This window comes from Histomonas meleagridis (assembly GCF_020186115.1).
Source record: "Histomonas meleagridis strain 2922-C6/04-10x chromosome Unknown contig_36, whole genome shotgun sequence".
Classification (NCBI taxonomy): Eukaryota; Parabasalia; order Tritrichomonadida; family Dientamoebidae; genus Histomonas; species Histomonas meleagridis.
The window spans coordinates 93,844-118,468 of record NW_027150879.1 but is presented as its reverse complement, the minus strand read 5'-3'; the positions used below and the strand labels follow the sequence as shown (position 1 = coordinate 118,468).

Sequence of the window (24,625 nt, the reverse complement as noted above, 5' to 3'; positions counted from 1 at the left end):
CAGCAACAAGAATGATAATACCATTTGATATCCCAATGATAAGTCTTAAATATAAATCGGTACTCATATAGTTAAAATGAATTATTGTGGTTTTTTGTTTTTGGAAATGTTGTAAGAATCAAAAAAATGATTTTTTTTATTGTTTCTAATTGATTTTTTTACGATTCATTGTTTAATAACATAACAAAATTGAAGGAAAAAGTTTAAAATATTTGGCTTTTAGTTATTTTCCAAATGTTTCTCGCAAAACATATAAATCGATTTTTTTCTTAGTAGAATAAAATTATATAATAAACAAAAATATAGATCTAAATTTAAGCATTGTTAAAATGGAATTGATTTGACGATATCATAACAGATTTTCAGAATTTGGTATATCTGTAAAAAACAATTAAAGTATATTTAATGTTCAATTTTACCTTATAAGTTTATAAGAGAAAATTGGGAAATTAAATCCTTGAAAAGTATCAACCAAAATATGCCGACATTTAACGGTTATCATCAACTTTTTAGTTCCAACAAACCGCCGTTGTAAATTTATCAATTTGCACATAATTTTGACAATTTTGTTTAACGTTCGCCTGCCATTTTTGCAATGAGCTACTACGGAAATAGAAACCAACAAACTGATCCTAGGCAAACTAAAATCGTAGAAGCCGTCATAAACAACAATGTCAATGGTCTTAAGAGTATTATTCAAGGAATGAAACCTAATGAATATACCGGATCTAACTATGCCTTTCCTCGTAACCTCTTTTGCGATGATCCTACTAATTCCAGTGGCAACAACAACTATGGTCTTTCCCTTCCTATTAACCAACTCACACTTCTTCACATAGCCGCATATTGTGATTCCCTTGAAGTCTTCATTTTCTTATGTAATCTTCACAAAGACAAGTTCAACACACGTACAGCAAGTGCCGCTTCTTATCATCCACTTCACTATGCATGTTGTTCAGCCGCTTATGAAGTTGCCTTTTATATTCTTTCTATTGACCCAGCCGAAGCAGCTCAAACCCCATCAGTTGATTGGCATTTCATTTACCTTGCATCCGAAGCCGGTGATCCTGAAATTCTCAATCTCATATTTGCAAATGGTGCTGATATTAATGCCGAACCCAACAAACGCAACAACAGTATTAACCAAGCCATTAAGAAGAAGAACATCGAGTGCCTCAGAATTCTCATCCAAAAAGGATCCAAAGAAACAAAAGATCAGCGTAATTATACACCATTAATGCTTGCCATCACCAATAACCAATTCGAAGCTGTTCCAATTCTTCTTGACTCAGGAGAAAATCCAGAATATTTTGCACCAGATGGCAAAAGTGCTCTTTTCCTTGCATGTTTCCAACGCAGTGTCGAAACAGTTCGACTCTTATGCGAAAAGATGCAAGTTGTTGACCTTGATCCTAATCAAAATGGAATGGGATTAATACATTACGCATGTATGTCAAACAACCCCGAAATTATCCGTATTGTACTCACCAAGAACATAAATGTTAACAGATTCGATAAAGATGGAAAGTTAGGACCCACAAATTTAGTATATTGTCCAGATGAAAAAGTGGTTATACAAATCATGGAAATGTTAGTTGAGAAGGGCTTCAACTTGAACAAGGTTGCTACATTTGGCGGTAAGCCAACAGAGTCCTTGTTAATGACTTTCGTATCAACAATTAAAAAGATGTACACTGTTATTGATTGGATGTTAACAAATGGTGCTGACCCATACATGAAGGCTAAGGATCAAAAGCAAACGATCGTTGAATACGTACAATCCAGAAGCGACAAGAAGATGAAGGATGTATTCGCGAAGCACGTTAAGATGACTAAGTAAAGTCCTTAAATACACAAACGTTTTTCATTCAAATTTTAACACATTAAAAGTGATGTGACTTATTATGGAAATTCTAAAAAACTTTCGGACAGTGATGTGGCATAAATATATATAAATATATGCCGCGTTGGTGAAATTGGGTGACAGTGCATGCGCATTAGAATTAGACGTCTAAGTTCACACTTCATACAGTTATTTATGCTTGATCATTTCATACAAATTATTTTTTACATTTATATCTATAAGAACGGTAACCTTTATTAAAAATTCTCTTATTCGCCTTGGCGATTCATAATTCCAATTACTTTAGTTCATTGTTAACAAAATTAGATTCGTAGCAGCAAATGTTCTTTCTTTTGGCATCATATAATTGTTTTGTTTCATGATGTACTTAATCGGGAAATTCCAAATACGCATTTTTTTATTGATAATTAAGCGTTTCTTATGAAAATTTTAACTTGAGATGATCGAATTTCACTAAATCCTTATTACAACTTTTCTTCATCAATTATAAGCAAGTTTTCTAAAACGTCACATTCTTTAGCCTTTATCCTTCGTAAAGCTCAAAAAAACATAAAAATGTGAAGTGATTTTACATGTCTCACATTTAAATTATTGAAACTAATTCAAATTTCAGCCCAGAATTTTAGAAACTTCTGACCATTTTACGGTTTTTTGATGACTATTAAGAAAAAGTTATGAATCTTTTGATCAAAAATCATGTGACCAACGAAAGATATCTTTTAAATAATTTCTCCTATATTATTCAGTAACGAGCAGGAAAATTGAAATTTTTAACAAAACAATATGCGATATTTAACATATATTATAATATTGAATCAATATGAGGTAATATGAATTAATAATTTCCGAAATTATTTAAAGATTTATAATTTCATTTTTGGATTACTTGTCTTTTAATTTATATTGATATATCATATTTCCAAGATCAGATGATCAACTATATAATATCAATGATAACATAATTTAAAATGTTTTCTTTAATAATTGGATAATTGCAATCATACTAATGAACGAGTTGACGCTTAATTTCGAATAATCTAATCTTAGGTCGACATTTTTTGGGTTTTGACGCGTCAAAAGATTTGGACCAGATTTTTGGTACGTCAAATTTAATGCTCTTCTGAAAGGAAATATTCTGCGTATCAATATTTTGTTCCAATTTGCAAATAGGTACTGTCAAAATATAAATTTTTAAAACGTTGTATGAGTTTGACAAAATAAAAATATGATCTCACTTTCTGCATACATGGGAAGAAGATTTCAAAATTATGTAAAACCATCCACACTTACATTCCAAGTTAATGATAAAACCTATGTGATGAACATAAAACATGGAAGTTTCACAAAAGAAGCTTACTTAAGTCTTGGAAGAGATATCAAAGATAATTGAAACAGATCAACCATACAACGTCAGGAGAGCTAAGATGATAAGAAAAAGAAGACAAAATAAGAAAAATGAGATGTCATTCATTAATGAGCCTGTCAACAACAATATAAACAAGCCTGAATATGCACAAACTCCAAGTATGAATGATGCTCTTTCATTTTATGAAAAAGATGACACTCAGGTTCATTATGACGAAAATGATGCAGATTGTGTTGATTGGCCAGCTTTATGTGATTTTTCGTTTGATTTTGAAGAATCATCACCATGGTCAGATAATTATTTCTGAAATAATTATAACTAAGTTTTGTTTTAAAATGAATAAAAAGAATGTATTGTAACCAACGCCTTTTTAATAGCCATTCGTACAAGTGTAAAATTGTTGAAATTAATTTTTATGTTGCAAATTGATAGATATTTCGAACATTTTAGAAACAAATAGTAATTGGTTCACATTTTTTACAAGAAACAAAAGTAATACAATTATGTTAAAAAAAAAAAACAATTACATCATGATTAGTTAATATAATTAAATTCGTTTTAATATTTGCAGTAAAATTTGCCACTTTTTGTAAATTTTAATTAATGGTTGAAAGAACAAATGAATTCTACCACTATCTTTCCGAATTTGACTCAGTTGGCTCTGCTACCAGAACTTTAAAAAAGTCAACATGTAATTACTTTCATGAAGCCGCATTTAAGATCACTGAAATCATAACATCAATTTCTTCCTCAATTGAAGAAAATTTTGATGCATACGTTGACAAATATAGTTCAGTTCTTGCACTTAAATCATCAATGACAGATGAAAGTCGTACAATTTTCACAAATCAAATATCAGATTCCATTTCAAAAGTTGAAATGCTCATAACCGAATTAGCTAAAGACGTAAATTCCGGCAAGCTTGGAATAAAAGGAGATGCCATCACACATAGCTCTGGTGTTTTTCAATATCTTGATTATTCACTTAACAAAGTTAGGAAAGACTTTGCTTACATGCAAAACCAACGTCAGGTGTATCTTACTAAGTACAGAGAGCTTGATGAAAAACTACCGATTATCACCACAAATAATTTTACTCGAATTGAACAAGAAAAACCAAAAATATCATCAGACTTCAAACGAAAACTTGCCCTAGAGCATCAGTCGGTGGTTGACGACATGCTGCAGTTCCACGACACTGTCACACAGACCGAAAGAGTTGCGGAGGAAATCGCTCAAATGAATAAACTATTCAATACACTGATCGGCGAGCAAAACGAGAAAATCCGAGTCATCAGAGAAGAAGTTGAGAAAGCCTCTACAAACTACGAAGTCGGAATAAGCGAAGTCGACAAAGCGACAAAAAGAGCAAAAAAAGAACATTTTATGATTTCACTTTTTATTTTGTTTCTTTCGTTAATTTTGGTATTAACGCAAATCAAAAATAATCGAACGCATTTGTAAATTAATTTAATTAAAAAGAACAAAATTATGTTTGTATGTATGTGTCTCTGTTTTATCAATTAGAAACTTATTCATGGATATTTTACATTATTTTCAATCTGATTGATCGAAGTCACCAATAAATTTAAATAGTTATATATTTATTGTAAAATGAAAGAAGCTTTGAAAAAATTCACATGTTGTGCCTTATAAAATGTTTAATTTAATATTTTGAAAATAATATTATATATCACTTATGAAAGCATCTAAAAATGGTTACATAAAAATAGTTTTACAAACCCAACATTCCCTAAACAATATGTTGAGCTATGCTTGGTCATTAAATGGAAAGAATATTTAAACAGTTTCATCAGCAGTGCAAATTTGTATGTAAAACGCAATTTAAAAAACGCAAATTTTTTTTATTAAAACATATGTTACCATCAAAATGATTACATAAATTATATTTATCTTTTATCAAATCCATCGATCATTGTCTTTATTTGTGAATTGTGCAAGTTGTGGTGCTATTTCTTCCATTTCCATATCATTTTCACTTGGTAAATCATTTTTTTTCGATTCTTTTAGTTTGTTTTGTTTATTACGAAATAGAAACACCACATTGCCTACGATTAGCAACACGACAACTACTGCGCAACATATGATACCTATAAGTAAATTATTATCAAATTGCTTGTCATAAATTTAGTTATTATTAGAACTTATAAAGAAAAAATCGGAATAATAACTATAATATGTTGAAAACACCAGAAAAGTATATTCATAAAATACAAATTTTGTTAATGTGTAGAAATAACTTGTTCCAAATTCAGATAACATGTATGAATCAGAGGTATATGACTTATATAATGAAAATGATTTTACAATTTTAATTTTATACTGAAGAATTTTCGAAATTGTTAGATCAGCATTTGCATAAGAATTTGTTGTTTCTATGATATAAATTTGCGTTAAAATTTTAGATAAAATATTTATAAATGAATTTGATAATGTTTCGATTTTTGATAATGACAATGTGTTAGCTAGTGTAATGATGCTAGTCTTTCCCAATTCTACAGGGATAATGAAAACCCAACCCAACCCAACCAATTGGTAAAGCCGAATTCAATACTTTATATCAAAAATGAAGTCATCTCACCAAAATTTTACTGTTTGAATAAATTCACTTTTTATTTTAATTAAAAACCAAAGATAACCTAAAAGCGGTTTTTCCTGTATCGGACATGATTTTCTGAATGAAACCACCTTGGGTAACGATAGCCCAACATAAAAGCGGTTTTACCCATATCGTACATGATTTTCTGAATATAACCGTTTTGGGCAACGATACGAACAACTTGGGTAACGATATGGGTCAATTGAATGATATTGTAATGTACCATCGTACCACCAAACGAATTACCTGTAGCACTCGTCTTATTATACTAATTAATTTAAACAAAACGAATGACATATGACATTCATGCCAAAATTAGTATGTTTAAATTAAAAATGGCATCAAAAAATTATCAGATTTAATCATTTCATAATTATAAATTTTGGATTTGGCATTTCAAAAATTTTAAGGGCCAATACATAATTTTAAAATTACATCATTACTTGATATTATAGTTATCAAAATTATACAAATTAAAACATATTTCCCTATAGATATTAAAAGATATATTTGAAAGAAGTCGATCATTTTATACTCAAAAATCACATAAACTATTGAATTAAAAATCAAAAAAAAAAATTCAAAATATCTTAATATATTATAATATATTAAAACATTTTGAAACAATGTTTTTAAATGTTACATATCTAGTGTTATATACTAATAAAATATTTAAATTTTTTATTGAAAAAATATTTGTAAATATCATTAACGTTTTTTGACACATCACATTTTTTGTTTACAGAAATCTCAAATGATTTTGGGATATTTTTTTTGCCCTGAAAATTTGAATGCACATTCAATTTTGAGAGAACGCGTTACTTTTTGATAGGAACGATAGCACTTTTAGCACCACTTTTCGCATAAACCTATCAAAAACCCCGTATATCCAGCACAAATTGTCCCCGGTTATCTTTGGTCGGACATTTATCCTATACAATTTATCTTTGCCAGGAGGTTAATAGTCAAAAAAAGCGACGAATATTGTTTGAATGCATGGCAAACTTTATTTTAAATAGTAAATAACTGTTATAAATTAACACTTCATTTTTTCTTCATGTATGCGAATATTTTTTCCATTGCTCAAATTGCAGATAATATCAAAAATAAGGATCTTGATGCTATTGATGTTGCAATATCCTTTGATCCTAAATATAATAAAATGGGAAATTACAACAATTTTATTATCAATCCAATTGGGATGATAATAAAACATAGTAATTCTTCCGATTTTTATTTTATTCAAAGAGAAATAATAGAATTCTTTGACAATCCAATATTCATATCAATTCCAATTACTGAAAATAAGAAACCACTTATAAATCAAAATGTTCATTATTTAGAAATAGACTTATTTCCATTGAAATGTAAATTTGGACGATTATATGCGCCATATATCTATGAGTCATATAATGATGAAATTAATCGTACATTACTAGATAATGTAATCGTTAATAGTCAACATAAAGACAAAACTCATCAATCTGCTTTTGATTTAAAGCAGGATCTTTTCAAGAGTGCCTAAAATAAAATAAAATGATTTTAATTTTTTTATTTATTTTGATTCCATAAAAAATCAGAAGGTGATGAATATATTCTACTATTTTGTCTTTCAATTGGATAATTTGATAATTTTTCAAAATAAATTGCATTATTAATAGTTAGTTTTGGTAACTTTATATACTGAATAGAAGGATCTATTAAATCAGATTATTCTTCTATTGTTGGTAAATTTGTTGGCTCTTTGTCATAATAAGTCTTGATCACTCTCGTGCTATCAGACATTAATAAATGTGAAAATTTTCCCAAATTACAATGAATTTTTGAGAATGAACTATGACAAATGGGACGCAGGCGTCCTTGGACGCTCGGGATTTGGCATAGTTTGGTTTAAAAAATTCAAATCAATATATATAATATTTTATTATTTCTTTTGACCAACTAGTGCATTTGCTACACCATCTATAACAGGTGATAATTTATCTGCTATTTTAATTCCTTTCGCAATAGCACCTGCATGACCAGGTAAATTTTCAATTCCAGGTATTTTACCTACTGTATTTACAACAGGTTTAGCTACTTTATTCCATACATTACCAATAAATCTTCCGACTGGTTTAATAATTTTATTTTTAATCCAAGCACCAGCTTTTTTAAATCCGTTTTTAATTTTGTTCCAAAAACCCCAGACCATAAATAATAATAAAAATAAATTATTAATTCTTTTTTTATTTATAAAATATAGGATGGATCTTGTCATTTGCTTCATTTCCTATATTTTGGAATAATGATATTATTTTATCACCGGTTTCAAATATTTTATCCACAAATAACTTTTTAAGACAATTTATTTTTTTAATGTCTTCTTTATGTTGTTTAGCAAATTCATAACCTTTCGCAATATGGGGACTAATTTTTGCGAAGCCTTCTTTCACTTTTATAAGTAAAGGTCCTATTTTCTTTATATTTGATTTAAATTTATTCCACAACCCCCACGCCATTAAAAATTATGAAAAATATTTTTCATTTTTATTAATGTATTATAATAATACGCAATCTAAAAATGAACAAGATGATCAAGGTAATGTAGGAGCTTATTTTGATCGTCTTAAAGATTTAATTGCTAAAAATGATGGTACTCGTTCTATTATTTTAAGAACTGAAGATTGTCATGATCAAAATGCACCTTTTAATCAATCACAAGAAACTAGATTAAGAATTACTCATGGTGATCATATGGTTTCACAAATAACTGAAGGTTTTATTAATTTTAAAATTAGAATAAATGTACAATTATCAAAAGCTATTAATTCTAGTAATTTGACAGATCCAGAAAATTTAGCTAAAATATTTATAGGTTTTAAGAGTTCTAATCAATTATTAGATCAATGACAAATTATGTCTAATTATATTTCTACTGGTTATCAACAAAATGAATATTGTTGTGAAGGTTATTGTTATTCTACAATTAAACTATATGCTGAAAAGAAAACTAGAAAATATACACATTTTTTATATGAAAATGTTTCAGAATATTCTCAATCTGTTTGTGGTACTTATGTTGATTTAAATACAATTGCAGATGGAAATAAACATGATATTGAATTTGAAATGAATCTTCCATTCGAAGATATATTAGCTTTACAAGCATTTGATTTATATCCAAATAGATTAGTTGGTGATATTGAATTAAAGTTTTATGTTAAACAAAATGGTTTAGTATGGTGTCAAGTAGATCCACGTAAAATTAAAGAAGTTAAAGAATTTTTAGAAGATTCTTCTATTAATGCTACATTTAATAATTTACCTTTATTTACTCATGGTTTTGCTCAAATAGGTAATTCAGCTAATATAACTACTACATTTAAATGTGATACTGAAACTAATCATACTATTGATACTGCAACTGAGAATGTTTCTTTATATTGTACAGGTTTAACTGTACTTTCATGTAAATCTAATATGTTTGGATTTGGAGTTAAAGAAGAAACTTTAAATCAAATAGCTCAAATACTTCAACAACCTGGAGGTTTAATAATTCCTTCTCAACAATTAGATTATAATGCATTTGCGTTAGCTGCTACAGAATCTGGTATACAATCTACTATTAATATGCCTTTATTTAATGTCACAACTATTACAGTTGTATTTCCAAAACATGCTAATGATTATACTTGTTTTGATAATCCTATTTATAATAATGTACAATTAACTATTGCAGGTCAAAATTATCCTGATGAACCTATTCCTACTTTAGGTGCAAGATTTTTACAATATCAATTAGTTGCTTCTGATTTAGATGGTGGTATACAATGTACTAAAGAATTCGAAGATTCTTTAACTATGGATAGAAATGCTTCTAATGGTACAAGATATAATAATACATTAAGTGATGCTACTTCTTTTATGCTTAATATACAATGTGAACGTTCGCGTGGTGGTTACGTATTCGACGGCTTAGACTCTAACGGTCAAAACATCCCGATACAAATTAAGGGGCAACCTATATATACTCAAGCTAACGATACTTATTATAATGTTGATGATGCTGGAAATCATCCACCTCCCCCTCAATTATTCATTTGTCGTGATACTTATTTCACATTAGATTTACATAATGGATTGAAATATTATGCTAATGGTACTCCTGATGGTTATTAAATAAAAAGTAATTATTTTAAAAAATCATATTAACATATACCAAATGAACTTGAAATGATTCAAAAAACATCATAATAGTTTTAAATAAATCATTATATTTGAATAGTTTATATTAGGGTACCCTAAATTCATTTGACAATGGAACAAGAGTACCCGGTCCAATGCATCCTTGACCACTACTTCCGTATGGAAGGCGACGACAAAGTCCTCTACTTCGTGTTGCTGTGGGAGGACGAGTCGATCACGGCGGAACCATCAAATTGCCTCACCAATTGCCGTGATCTTATCCGAGATTACCTAATGGAGCTACTCAGGGAGGACAAATTAGATCAAGTACGAGGAATCCTCCAATTCATTGAGTAAACAACCTCAAACAACATTTTTTTTTCATTGTTTTGTGTCTAAAAAATGAATTTAATCTTTGCATCTTCATTTTCATCCGGAAAATACCGATCAATAAACTATTCAATCGATAGGTACTCCTTAGTAAACTATTCAATTTATTTCAATGGTTTATGATAAAAGTAATTTTTGAATAGTACGATAGATGAACGTTAACGATAAAAAATGCCAAAATGACTGTAAGATCCAAAGTTACTACGATCATAGTTTTTGTCGAAATATACGATCATAAAATTGAATCGCGATAATGTCGTTTTCTGAGAGTTTTGATCACAATGACTTTTTGAACTTAATAAAGACTGTACTATCAGATATTTTATGTTTAAATAGTTTACTGATCGTTTTCCATGATATCGAAAATTAATTTATATCCTAAGTTAGTACATAACTGCAAAAATTGAATCTATCGTCAATTAAAAAGTGGGAAAATACGATCAAAATCAATTCATTTTTTTAACACTGATTATTTGTAAATAAAAATTACATATTAATCATTATACATTTATTCATTCAAATGTGTCACTTTTCGAACGTTAGAAAATATAAATGACATTAAGTTTTTATTTATAAAACACCACGAGCTTGATCATTATGATTTTGAGGCATTATTGAGATCGCATAATTTTGTAAAACATTTAATTTATTTACATAAGCATTATATTTGTTAAAATCATCATTAAATATTTGATTTAATAATTCCATTTTAGATATTTGATAAGCTTGATCTAATTGTTCAGGTGTTATATTTTGTAGAGGATTTTTAATAGTTAAATGATATTTTTCATCTATAAATTTATAAATTTGTTTTCTTAATAAATTATGATATTTATTATACACAGTTACAGTTAATGTTATTACATTTTTATTTTTAACGATAGAAAATGAAGGTTTAATATTTATAGCAGTAAAATCACAATCTTTAAACTCTTGTGCAAAACATGTATAAAGAGCTTCCATTAATAATAATGAAATGATTTTATAAGATTAATTTATTTTATGGAAAACGATATTAATATTGATGTCATGGATAATATGATTGATTATTGTTTATATAAAAATAAACCTAAATTAAATGAAGAATTAATAAGTGAAATTCATCCAGAAGTGAATGTACCTTATAATTCTTTAAATATAGCAGTAGGTAGACAAAGAAGTGGGAAAAACTCAATGTATAATTAGAGAAATTATTAAAATTAGTAATATTAGTCCTAGAACTCATTTATTAATTTATATTAATAAAAATGGATTAAAAAATGATCCTACATTTGAATCATTAAAACCTTTAATTAAAATCCCAATTTTATATGTAGCTGAAAATCAAGCAGAAGATATAGTTAAAGATATATTAAAATGGAAACAATTTTATAATGAAATTAAAAATAATCATTGGGAAAATAAAATAGTAGATAATCAAATAATTGAATTATTTGAAAAATTATATATTAATAATTTTAATAATTTAACTTTACATACTATAATATTTTTTGAAGATTGTGCTAATAGTCCTTTATTTAAAAAACCTACTAGTTATTTTAATCAATTATTTACTAAATTAGCTCATATTCAATGTTCTGTATTTTTCGCTGTTCAATTTTGGAAATCTTTACCTGCTGAAGTTAAAGCTAATGTAAGTACTATATTTATATTTCCTAATTTCTCTAAACAACAATTAAGTTATATGATAGCTCAAATACCATTGCCTTATATTAAAGATCAAATTTATTCAGTTTATCAAAAACTATCAAAAATAATCTTCATAATGGTCACGTTCAATGAAATCAGCATGCATTGAAACATCAGATACTAAATAATCCTTAAATTTACACTTACATTGTTGTACTACTATATATCTAGGATTTTGAGAATCAACAAATTCAGGCGGAAAACGGTTTTCATTTTGCGAAATAAAAAAATACGTTTTAGACACAGGTTTAAGCATTTATAAAAATCAAGTTTGCCATGCGACCAAACGATAACCGTCGCTTTTCGACTACTAACCTCCGACCAAAGATAAATTGAATAGGATAAATGTCCGACCAAACATAACCGGGGTCAATTCGTGTTGATTATGCGATATTTTTAATAGGTTTATGCGGAAAGTGGTGCTAAAAGTGCTATCGTTCCTATCAAAAAGTTTCCCGTTCTCTCAAAATTGAATGTGCATTCAAATTTTTAGACGAATTGTATGGCTCACAAAAATCAAAATGATTTTTGTAGCGAGCACACTCGGGGGATTGGAGGGGTCTTCGGCCTCCGGAGGGGTCCGAAGGGCACCTCCAATCCTCCCAGTGAAAACTTAAGGTCGGGGTCAGTCCCGACCGCATTATATACCTACCAATGTCAAAAAACCCTTCTGTTTTTTGGCTTTATAAATGGTCATATATAGAATTATGCCATTTTGAGCCTCAAATATTTATACGTAAAAATTGTGGGCACCCTTATAATTTCTAATAGGATTATACAAAAATGATATTAACTGACATAGAATGAATCTGGAATGTATGATATTATATTAAAATTAAGAACAAAAAATATATTGAAAAATTCGAAGCATGATGTTTTATAATTAGAAAAAAAAAATTGAGAGTCACAAAGGAACACATGGTATTTCTAATGTACACAATTTACAAAATAATCTTTTTGAAAAATTGAATGCTAATATTTATCTCTTGCAAAATTATCAATCTATTCAATATTTAAATATGTTTTCAGATATAAAACAACACTTAAATCATATGGTGCTATTTAGTGATTGTTAATATTTTTAATAATTTTAAGAAACATTATATTTTATTTATAAACAAAAGTTTTAAATTTTCTTCTTTCTTATAATGCACTAAAATTTTCAAGTATTCAGCTGGATCAGCATTTAATCCAATTTCATGTACGAATACTCTAATTTTTACATCTCCCACACTATCATTAGGCAAAAACAGCGCTCTAATTTTAATTGTTTCCAATGGCCCTACAATATAATGTGTTGGATCGAACATAATCAAATCTGGATGTGTTGTAGTTAACTTAATTTTCTTAGATTTATTATCTTTATTTACATAAGGTAAGTTCTTTTGGCACTTTCTCCGTTAACCAAAGAAATTTCTGATTTGCCGATACATTTTTGTTTCCGTTTATTATTAATTCTTTTATCTTTAATTTTAATAATAATTTTTCCGATAACTTTTTTTAATGTCAAATTCCATACAAATGCTAATATTTTTAAGTTTTTCAGGATTAAAATAATTTAAGAATTCTACGATTCGATAATCATTAGTTCTACAACAAATTTTATTACCTTTATATTGTTTTAATTCTAATTTTAATTTATCGCCAATACTTAAAACTTCAGAAGTTAATATATCAATATGCAATTGTATTATTTTATGTGTTGTTCCATAAAAGATTTAATTCTTCATTCGGTTGAAGAATAATTTTATCATTAGTAATCAAATGAAAGCGTTCAATATCAGAAATATTTGAATCTTGATTAAATTCGATTTCTTAATTTCGTTCAATTGAAAATGGATTTTCATAACAATTATAATTATTAGAATTAACTCTTTTGATTAGCCTTAAATGTTCATCATTAGTGTTAATATAAATTATTGTTTCTTCTTCATCAGTATCAAAACTATATGTAAAAAGAAAAAGACTTTCTCGTCCTGGTACAGGTGAAATTATAATTGTTCTTAAGAATCGTTTTTGTAATTCGCTTAATATAATTTCTTGTTTATGAACAGCACGATAACGATTGGCTAATTCATAACGTGGTTCGAAACTAGTTTTTGATAATTTACGAAATTCTTTATAAGTAGTAAAGAGTAGTTCAGCGATTTTTATATCTTCTTCTTTAATATTATTTTGAAAAACAAATTCTGGATATTGGATTTCATGCCCTTTTGTGCCATAACATCCACACTAAAAAATTAATGATACCAAGGAGTTCGCCATCGGTCGAGATCAAATTTGAATGTGGCGGAGGTTGAAGCGACGGTTTTAACTCGGAATCAAGAAAAGGTTCGATTGGAATATCGGAAACATCTAATTGTGATAGAGTTGTTCCATCATCGTATGTTAATGGAATGAACTCGAATGAAACTGTTTTAATAATTAAAAATTTTTTACTCTTTTATGTTAACATAAAAATGATTCATATTCATGGTGTTTACAAACATTAATTAAATTTTGTACTGCTTAACTTCGTGAAAACGATTCTTGCTGACTCACTAATTATTCTTTCATCGATTCTCAGCCCTTCGCGTTCCAAGAATGCCAACAGTTCATAATTATTACAATCGATACATTTTGTGCCCATGTACACCAGTCCTTTATCTTTAGTTAAATGGTTCTCATAAAGATATTTAAAAACATCATTTTGATGGAACTTTATCGCAATTTCGAATCCCATATCAAATGACGCATGATTTTGCTCGCACAAATGTATAATTTCGAGATTCCCGCCTGCGACTGCAAACTTTCCGGCATATTTTACTATTCCGCCATTTAATAACAAAAATTTAAAACATTTAACAGCGCCAAAAAATGCACTGAATTCAATAAGATTTACAGGCTTCTCATTAATAAAAGAAAATCTCTCATATAATGATGGCTTAATTTTCATGTTAAAATTAAAAAATAAACTCGATGAAAGTAATTGAAGTCGTTCAATATCATCATTACGTATAACTTTGGATACAGTGGATGGATTAACACCATCAGATACAAATTTGCGATGAAGTTTCCAATCATTTCGTGAAAGTCTTGGAAGATTATTGAAAAACTCAAACCAAAAAGGTTTCCATTTTAACGCTTTAACTTCATCAAGTGTCTTGTAATGAGAAAAATATAAGCTTCTTTTGTTCTTGCCAAAAATAGGATCGGTTAATCCGTTTTCTATCATTCTTTCAAGAAGATAAAATGACTCTTGTGATTCTTGGCAAAACAAAAACTTGCTAAAGAGTTCTACTGGACCATGTGCAGTCTGAATAACCTGTTGTTCTCTCAATTCAATATTTTTTAAAAATTCAAAATATAAATTTTCTCCTTGTTTTTTCGAAATAAATGCAGTGTAGACAAATCTACAAACAACAAGATTAAATGAATATTGATATTTGGAGTCAAATAAATTCATAGCTTCAATTACAGACGTTTCCATGTTATCTTCTTTTAAGCCAAAAATAGCCTGTTCCATAGTTTTAAGTTGGCATTTATCAGTAGAAATATTTTGGTTTCGGATATTTGTTCGCATTTACGTTGTGTTTCATGTTGACTTTTTCAAAGCGTAACGATAATATTCGGCCAGATAATCGGCGGTTTACGATAAGCTGTCCATGTTTGTTCTTGTGTTTTATCTCTCTTCTTATTCACTTGACATAATAGGTGTTTCAGAAGAAAAGCTCAAAAAATATGCCTCTCTAATAAATGAAGAAAAAGAAACATTTACATGCTTTGATGGAAAAAAAACAATTCCATTATCAAAACTTAATGATAATTATTGTGATTGTAATGATTGCTCTGACGAGCCAGGTACAGGTGTAGGACCTCAAAACGAAACATTTACTTGTAAAAATTCAGGTTTTATTCCAATTGAAATTCCACGCTGGAGTGTTGGAGATGGTATTTGTGATTGCTGTGATGGAAGCGATGAAATGTTTAATTCACATATCAAATGTCAAGACACATGTAGCCAATTTGAAAAGCTAAGGTTAAAAGTCTTCCGCAAATTCGAAAAACCAATTAAATCTGGACAAAAGGAATATTCAAAGCTTGTTTCTGAATCAAGTAAATTCAAACAAAATTATCTTAATCAAATTGAATCACTTAAAATAGCTCTTCAAAACAAACCACTATTCTCCGAAACAGCCAATCTATCTAATGTAGACATTCCAGCTGAAAACTCGATTAATCCAACCATTGAAATATCGACACAAAATGCCACATTATACACTGAAAAATATCATCTTGAATGGTTCAAACAACACTGTAACCCCGGTGCAGCCCAAGCGCCCAATGAAACAGAAATTTCAAATTGTGAATCAATAATTCTTTCTAACATCACTTCACTTCAGAATATACTTAAAATGGACAATGCAACATCTTCGTATATTCCTATGTATAATAAAGAGTTTTCGAATGGTATTTACAAACTTCAATTGATGAACGAATTAAAACAAGGAAAAATTACTGTTGGAAAATTTACTAAGTTCGAAAATGATTCAATGTACTTCGATGGCGGCGATTACTGCGATGTTGTAAAAGCAAATCGAACTGCAAAAATTAAACTTATTTGTTGGAAAGATAACAAATTACTTGAATTTAAGGAACCAAATATTTGTTATTATGAATCTATTTTTGCCACACCTGCCGCATGTACTGATGGTAATATTAATTATTTGAAAAGACTTGGCGTGGAAGAGCTAGAAAATCTTGAAAAGAAACTTAAATGAAATAAATGTTTATCTTAAAAATAAAATATTCAAAATTAAATACGTTTTCAATTTTTATGAAAAAGTTCAGATTGAATTATTTTCCAACTCACAAACAAAAACTTTCTTTTGTCACAAAAAACATCCCATTTTATATATTCAGGAAATATTTTTATTTTTTCTTTTTCTTTGGAGACTTTACAGTTTCATTAACATCAGTGTCTTTTGAGTATATTGGTAGAACGAATTCTTTCTTATCAAAATAATCCTTAAAGTTTTTCCTTCTTTTTGAACTTTCATTAGGATTGTGTTTGTTTGCATTCTTTTTTTCTTCAATTATTCTCTTTTTATAACATTCATCGCAATGTGGTCTTTCATGGAAAGATTTACAATTTTCTGGGTCACACCTCGCACCGCATACTCTACAAACAAAGCATCTTTTGTGATAAACTTTATTATGCCAGTCAACTTTACTTCCTTCAATATTATCAATTTCTTTTTTGCAATAACTACATCTACCAGTAAAATATTGTCCATCAAGTGGACAATAATATTTATCATGATGAACAACATAACAATTACCACATAATATTTCATTACATTCACAACATAGGAAGTGTTCTGGATGAAAGAATTTTCCTCTACATTGAATATATCTTCCAAAAATGAATTTGTTACAATTCGCGCATTTCCTCTTTTCGAAAATTGCTATGCACTTTGCACATAAAAGCTTATCTTCTATAAGAGTGAATGTGTCCATTTTTAATGGTTCTGAACATTCATAACAAACAAAACATGATGCATGAATGCTGTATTCTTTTCCAGGAATTTTAACTTTTTCTTCATAATCATATAAAAACTGCTCACAAATATTACATTGTTTTAGATTTCCTTTATCTTCAGAACATTGAAAACATAAGAAATGTCCACGAAATGAAACACAGTTTGGTGGCTTAAGATGACAATGACATATTTCACATTTAAAGCAATTTGGGTGAAAATATTCCCCACATGCAACATAAAATATCTCAGAACATGATTCTTTGCAAATTGAACAATGATGAAGGAGAGCTGGATCTGGTCCAGGCTTGACTTGGCGTTCTCTTCTTTGCTTAGGAATTGGTGATGGTGGAGGTGGAACATCATTAAATCCTTTAATTGGAGGAGGAGGAAGTATATCACCAAGTGGTGGAGGTGGCGGTAATCCATTTGATAAATCTTCCGGTAAAGGCGGTAAATCAGCCATACTTAAATTGATTGTTAAGTGGTTTAATCATAAAAAATTTATCTTTTACATCAGAAAAAAAACAGTTTTTTATTGTAAGAAATATTAAAAAAAAAAAGCTGAAAAGAAAAACAAATCTTTCAATTAATTTTGATTTTAGAATTTATTTATGCATTTAAATTTAAAAAAAATCCTAAAATAATCATTTTCGTAAAACAATAATTTTAAAAATATAATATAAATCATATATGTTAATACAATTTCACACATATTTTCCATGCGAAAATAAAAATTTATTTTTATTAATGAACAGAATTTGTTTATCTTACTGATTTACATTTGCTGTTGATTAAATCAGCAATTTCTATATAACCCTTCTAAGATGCACACATAGATGCTGTCTAGATATCTTTTTTAAAGATGATGTTTAAGTAGTTATATCTTTAAAATAAATTTTTATCGCATTAACATCAATTCCTTTTAGCTCCAAAAGTAATTTAACGATTTCTTTATTATCGTTTTCAACTGCTATATGAAGAGGTGTTTTAAATTTTTATAATGAATTCCAAATGATTTAAATTATTTCAAATTTTGTATATAAACATAAAAAGTAAAAAAGGAATACCTTTTTGAATTCTAAATAATTAAAACAAACAGCAAATTAATAAAATAAACTACGAATTATTAGTAAAACTAAAAATCATCAAAACAAACACAATACTTTTGAAAAAACATGAAATTTTTAAAACATATACCAAATTATTAAAAGATGCAGAAAAAACAGTTTTACTGACAACAACATTAAATGAGGATGGAAAACTTAAGTCGAATAATTTTGTTTGTTGCAAAGATTTTTAAAAATTTTCTTCAGTTAAATATGATTCGATCAAGAGAAACAAGGAACTTCAAGTAAGGAGACCCACATATAGAATCGCTTTTGGAAAAATTTTTGGTAGCGGTAACATTATGATTTCCTAATGCTTGAAATATAATTTGAGAACCAGATTTTATCAACTAAATTTTTTTGCATGTAATTATGAAAAGCTTTCAAGTTCACACTAATATGTAATTTTCATTTTGAGTTTCTATTTTTTTTAACATTTTTCATTTTAAACTAGTAAATCAACAATTTCTTTGCGACCTCTTTCTGATGCAATCATAAAAGCTGTTTTAAACAATTTGGTTAAATTCCAAATATTTTGTAAAAATTTGAATTAGTTAAAGCAAAACCAAAATAAAATATATTAACATCTTTAGCATTAATTTCAATTCCTTTTTGTTCAAGAAGTAATTTAACTATTTTTGAATAACCTCTTTCTGATGCAATCATAAGAGCTGTTTTAAATTCAATGATTAAATATCAAATAACATTTTGAAATATCAAATTATTGATACATATTTCAAATAATATAATGTGATATCTCTAGCATTAATATCAATTCCTTTTTGTTCAAGAAGTAATTTAACTATTTTGGTATGACTATGCTCAGATGCAATCAGAAGTGCTGTTTTAAATAATTTAAATAATTTTTTAAAAAAAATTTAAATTATTAAATTTATAAAACAAATATTAAATTTTAAGAAAAAATATCCCTAGTATTAATATCAATTCCTTCTTTTTCTAGAAGTAATTTAACAATTTCTAGATTCCCATATTTTGCTGTGTACATGAGTGAGGTTTTAAATACTATGAGTAATCACCAAATATTATTAGTAAATATCAAAATATTACTATAAATATTAAGTGATATATGTAAATATCTTTAGAGTTGATATCAATTCCTTCTTGTTTGAGAAGTAATTTAACTATTTTTGTATGTCCGTTTAAAGATGATAAGATAAGTGCTGTTTTAAATGTATCGTATAAAATCCAAATATTATTCTGAAAGACTAAAATATTTCCATAAATACTAAGTGAAATATATAAATGTCCTTTTCATTGATATTAATTCCTTCTTGAACTAGAAGTAATTTGACAATTTTTCCATGACCTTTATCAGATGCATTCATAAATGCAGTTCTAAATGTTATAGACAAATTCCGATTATTGTTTTGAAACATAAAAATATTATAATAAATAATAAAATAAACAAAGAAATATCTATAACATTATAAATATTCCTTTTTGCTTAAGAAGTAATTTAACTATTTCTGTATGACCATTTATAGATGCATTTATCAATGCTGTTCTAAATACTATATATGAATTCCAAATATTAATTTTAAATAAAAGGAAATTAAATCAAACTTTTAATAAAGAAAAAAAAACAACTTTGAAATTGATATTAATCCTTTTTAGTTCGAGAATATATTCAACAAGTTCTTCATTTCCTGATAATGAAGAGAACACTAAAATATTTTTAGGTATTTGATTTTCTTCAAGAAAATATTTTGTGAGAAATATGTTTCCATTTCTTGCTGATTCATTAATAATATTATCATCAATTTTCATACCTTTTTCAATTAAAAATGTAAATATTTCATAGTCATGATATAAAATACATATAATTCCCAATTCTTCTAAATTCTTAAATTTATCATTTTTATTTTCATAAAGATATTTAAAGATATCGTTTCTATGAAACTTAATTGCTGTTTCATATGCATTTTCAAATGATGAATGATTTTGTTCACATAAATGAATAATTTCTTCATTTCCACCTGCAACTGCATATTTACCTGCATTATTTACATTTGCACCATTCATAAGTAAATATTTAAAACATTTAATTGAAGAAAAAAATGCTGCATAATCAATTAATGCAACATTTTCTTTATTAATGAATGAATATTTTTCATAAAGTGATGGTTCAATTGTTTGATTATAATCAAATTCATTTTGTGAAGACACTTCTTGAAGTTTTTCGATATCATCATTTCGAATTAATTTTGCAATTTCATTCGGATTATGTCCTTTTTTAATTAATTTTTTATGAAGTTCCCAATCATTCTTTGAAAGTTCATCATAATTTTCCATAATTTGATTCAAAAAATCAGATTTTCCAATTGTTTTAATTTCTTTTTCTGACATATAATGCACAAAATATGGTTTCCTTTTATTTTTAATAATTTTAGGGTCTATTAAATTTTGTTGAATCAAGTTCTCAATAAAATAATTTGACTCTTGCGTCTCATTCTTAAGTAAATATTTTTTGAAAACATAAACCAATTTTGATTTATTTTTATAAGCTTCTTCAAATTTATTGATTTCTTTTATTAAATTTAAATATAAATTTATATCATTTTTTTGGATAGCAAATGATAAATAAATATCTTCGGAAATGATTAAATTAAAAGTATAAGAAAAATTAATATCAAATATTTTAGCTAACGAAAATACTGTTTGGGATAAATTTTCACTTTTTAGATTAAAAATTATTTGCTGAATATTTGTACATATTTCCCAGTTACTTGTCTTTTGCGTTTCCATAAAATAAAAAAGTGACAGCTAAAAAAAAATCACATTTTTTATGAATGCAACACAACTATGTTAATAATTACCAAATATATCATTCATATATATGACATAAAATTAGTATGATATGTTTTAAACATAGTTCTCTAAAAATTTTAAAATCATTTACAGATATATCAACAAAAAACTTTTTTTAGAAAAAGAAAAGCTTACTTTAGTATAACTTTTAGCCTTTTCTTTGTATTGTAGTTTGTACATATTTTGATTTTTTGTTTCTATTTGATTAATTTTAAACGTCCTCTTCAGAAAATAAAATGATTTCTTCAATTGATTACAAACAAAGTCCAAGAGTTTCAAGATTAATAGGAAGAGCAACTAAATTATTTTTTGGTTCAGAAGATTCACTTAAAGAAGAAGAAGAAAATGCTGAATCACAAAGACAACTTTGTTATGAAAAATATCAACAATTAATCACAATTACAGATCCTATTTATTTAGTTGATATTATTGATACTATTCGTAACCTTGTTTCAGAATCAGAAATAAATTATTCTTTTTTTGTTTCAACATGTCAAATATTTCAATTTTTTCAAACATTGATTATGAATGGACTTCAACATTATACAGTTTCATTAATAGAATGTATTTCCACATTTATTGAACATCATTCACCAGAAGAAAATATCACAAATTTTCTATCTAATGAAATTATTCTAAATATTTGTAATTATATCACAATAAATAATAATAATTTCGAATTACTTATTTCATGTCTTTATTTTGTATCAATTCTTCTTTATAAAGAACCGAATTATGATTTACTTCTTCATGAAACGAAATGTTTTCATCGAATTCTTGAAATTTCATTTCAACTTATAAATGAAAATTTTGTTTTAAAAAATTTATTATTATTTCCAACTTTTGTATCTATTTCAGGATTTCTTCAACGCGATCTTTCAAATATCAATGAAGATGACATTAAAAATCTTTATATATTATTATATCAATCATTTGATCAAGTAAATATTAAACACAATCATGTAATTATTAATTGTTTATATAAATTAATTGAATATCAAAATGAATTTTTTTTTGAATTTTCAGCGCCAAATAATTTTAATGAAATATTAATGAAATCATTAAAATTTAATGATGTTTCATTAATTTATAATTCACTTATTACTATCTCAAAAATTATTACGATGAATATTTCATATATTAATATGAAAGAACTTTTTTGTCGATTAAATATAATATTTGAAGCATATTTTGATCCTGGTATTCAAGAAGAATCAATTCAAATTTTAATTATATATTGTGAAAATTATGAATATCATGAAGAAATTCTTTCATCAAATCTTTTGGATAAATGTATCCAAATTCTTCAAAATTGTTCAATTGTGATTAAAGTTAATATAATTGAAATGTTTTGTGCACTTCTTCAAAGTTGTGCTCAAAGTGATTTAATTAAAATATTTGAAATTGTTCATAACATTTTTGATGTATTTTTTGATTTATTATATGTTGAAGATATTCATATTGGAATAATTTTAAATGGATTTTCAAGTATTTTGGATAAATTATCATCGACCGAATATTTTGAAAGTGTTAAAGAAGAAATCATTGAAGGGATTGGTGAAGATCTTTTAAATCAATTTGCATTTGATTCAGATTGTGAAATTTCATCTAATGCTCGTTATTTAATTGACCATTATTATTCCGAATGAATATTTAAATAAATAAATGTTTGTATATTAAATAATGAAATTTTTTAATTTTTTCATTTTTTGAGTTCACTTTTCGGCCGTTTAAATTGGAATGAGTAATCTCTATGAAGTTTTAGGTGTTTCTCGTGATGCAACGCTTTCAGAGATTAAAAAAGGATACCGATTAATGGCTAAGAAATATCATCCAGATAAACAAACAGAAGTTAATCCAGTTACGACACAAAAATTTTTAGAGATTGTTGATGCATATTCAGTATTAAGTAGTGAAAGTCTTCGAGCATCATATGATAAAGAACTTGAATTAAAAGAAGCCACAAATTCGATTAAAGAACAAATCTCACAAAAACGAAAAGATATGATTGACGAGTTAAATATTAAAGAAGCAGAACATAAACTTGGAGATCCACTTAAGCCATATCGTGAAGATGTTAAAGCAGAATTAAAAAAATTGAATCCTACTTCAAATTCACACACATTTGAAGAGTTTGAACATATTATTATTTCATCATTACTTAATCAATAACTTTTATTTTTTGTTAATATCATATATTTATATTTAATATTATTAATTTTATTTAATTTTCTATTTTTTTTATTCATAAACAACATTTTGCCACTTTTTATAAATGGTCGAGCATTGCAAATGGTTGTCGACACGAGGCTATATGACATTCTTGGTGTCAGTCCAGATGCAAGCCAGCGTCAAATCAAACGGGCATTTCAACAAAAAGCACGTGAACTTCATCCAGACAAAAATCATGATGATCCAAGTTCAACGGAACAATTTCAAGAGATAAATGAAGCGTATGAAATTCTTAAAGATCCAAAGAAACGACGAAGTTATGATCAATTTGGTCTTCAAGGTGTTGATTTCGATTTTGGGAATAATGATAACGATCTTTTTGATATCTTTACGAAGCATTTTGGTTTCAGTAGTTTTGATGATGTTCATAATTACAGTCATATTCGTCGTTCAGAAGATATAACTTATCCAGTTCAAGTTTCTTTAGAAGATCTTTATAACGGCCGCACGATTAAACTCCGCATTAAACGCCAGCGAATCTGCAGCAAATGCCATGGCAACGGTACCAAAGATGGGCGCTATCGCCGTAAGTGTCCCGTCTGCCAAGGCAAAGGCAGCACAGTCCGCGCGCATCGTCAGGGATCAGCGGCGACGCGCGAGATCAACACGTGCTCCAAATGCAACGGCAGCGGCGAAGTCATAGAGGCGCGGGACGTATGCACAGAATGCAATGGCGAGTGCACCGTTGAAACTGCGAAATATATTAAAGTCGACATCAAGCGCGGTATGGAGAATGGCGAAACGATAATCTTTAAAGGCGAATCAGACGAAGCGCCGAATGTTGAAAGCCGGCGATTTGGTTGTTGTCGTTGAAGAGGCGGAACACGAATACTTCAAACG

At 27.6% G+C, this 24,625-nt stretch overlaps 8 protein-coding genes across 8 annotated transcripts; 7 read left to right on the top strand and 1 right to left on the bottom strand.

The window, feature by feature from the left end:
* Positions 1–595: 595 nt before the first annotated feature.
* GO595_005584 (ankyrin repeat protein) lies at positions 596–1,840 on the top strand (the record flags this gene model as incomplete). Its single annotated transcript, XM_067918843.1, has 1 exon — positions 596–1,840. The coding sequence occupies one exon, from the start codon at positions 596–598 to the stop codon at positions 1,838–1,840; it is 1,245 nt and encodes a 414-aa protein (XP_067774216.1).
* A 1,993-nt stretch (positions 1,841–3,833) lies between these two features.
* Positions 3,834–4,694, top strand: GO595_005583 (uncharacterized protein; the record flags this gene model as incomplete). The annotated part of the gene is made up of 1 exon (XM_067918841.1): positions 3,834–4,694. One exon carries the CDS (start codon positions 3,834–3,836, stop codon positions 4,692–4,694), a length of 861 nt encoding a protein of 286 aa, XP_067774215.1.
* Positions 4,695–8,961: 4,267 nt separating this feature from the next.
* Positions 8,962–10,011, top strand: GO595_005582 (uncharacterized protein; the record flags this gene model as incomplete). Its single annotated transcript, XM_067918840.1, has 1 exon — positions 8,962–10,011. The coding sequence occupies one exon, from the start codon at positions 8,962–8,964 to the stop codon at positions 10,009–10,011; it is 1,050 nt and encodes a 349-aa protein (XP_067774214.1).
* A 138-nt stretch (positions 10,012–10,149) lies between these two features.
* GO595_005581 (uncharacterized protein) lies at positions 10,150–10,374 on the top strand (the record flags this gene model as incomplete). Its single annotated transcript, XM_067918839.1, has 1 exon — positions 10,150–10,374. The coding sequence occupies one exon, from the start codon at positions 10,150–10,152 to the stop codon at positions 10,372–10,374; it is 225 nt and encodes a 74-aa protein (XP_067774213.1).
* A 5,366-nt stretch (positions 10,375–15,740) lies between these two features.
* GO595_005580 (Glucosidase 2 subunit beta) lies at positions 15,741–16,856 on the top strand (the record flags this gene model as incomplete). Its single annotated transcript, XM_067918838.1, has 1 exon — positions 15,741–16,856. One exon carries the CDS (start codon positions 15,741–15,743, stop codon positions 16,854–16,856), a length of 1,116 nt encoding a protein of 371 aa, XP_067774212.1.
* A 151-nt stretch (positions 16,857–17,007) lies between these two features.
* Positions 17,008–18,081, bottom strand: GO595_005579 (LIM domain containing protein; the record flags this gene model as incomplete). The annotated part of the gene is made up of 1 exon (XM_067918837.1): positions 17,008–18,081. One exon carries the CDS (start codon positions 18,079–18,081, stop codon positions 17,008–17,010), a length of 1,074 nt encoding a protein of 357 aa, XP_067774211.1.
* Positions 18,082–23,293: 5,212 nt separating this feature from the next.
* GO595_005578 (J domain-containing protein) lies at positions 23,294–23,725 on the top strand (the record flags this gene model as incomplete). The annotated part of the gene is made up of 1 exon (XM_067918836.1): positions 23,294–23,725. The coding sequence occupies one exon, from the start codon at positions 23,294–23,296 to the stop codon at positions 23,723–23,725; it is 432 nt and encodes a 143-aa protein (XP_067774210.1).
* A 120-nt stretch (positions 23,726–23,845) lies between these two features.
* On the top strand, positions 23,846–24,598 carry GO595_005577 (dnaJ-like subfamily A member 2; the record flags this gene model as incomplete). The annotated part of the gene is made up of 1 exon (XM_067918835.1): positions 23,846–24,598. The coding sequence occupies one exon, from the start codon at positions 23,846–23,848 to the stop codon at positions 24,596–24,598; it is 753 nt and encodes a 250-aa protein (XP_067774209.1).
* Between the last annotated feature and the right edge of the window lie 27 nt (positions 24,599–24,625).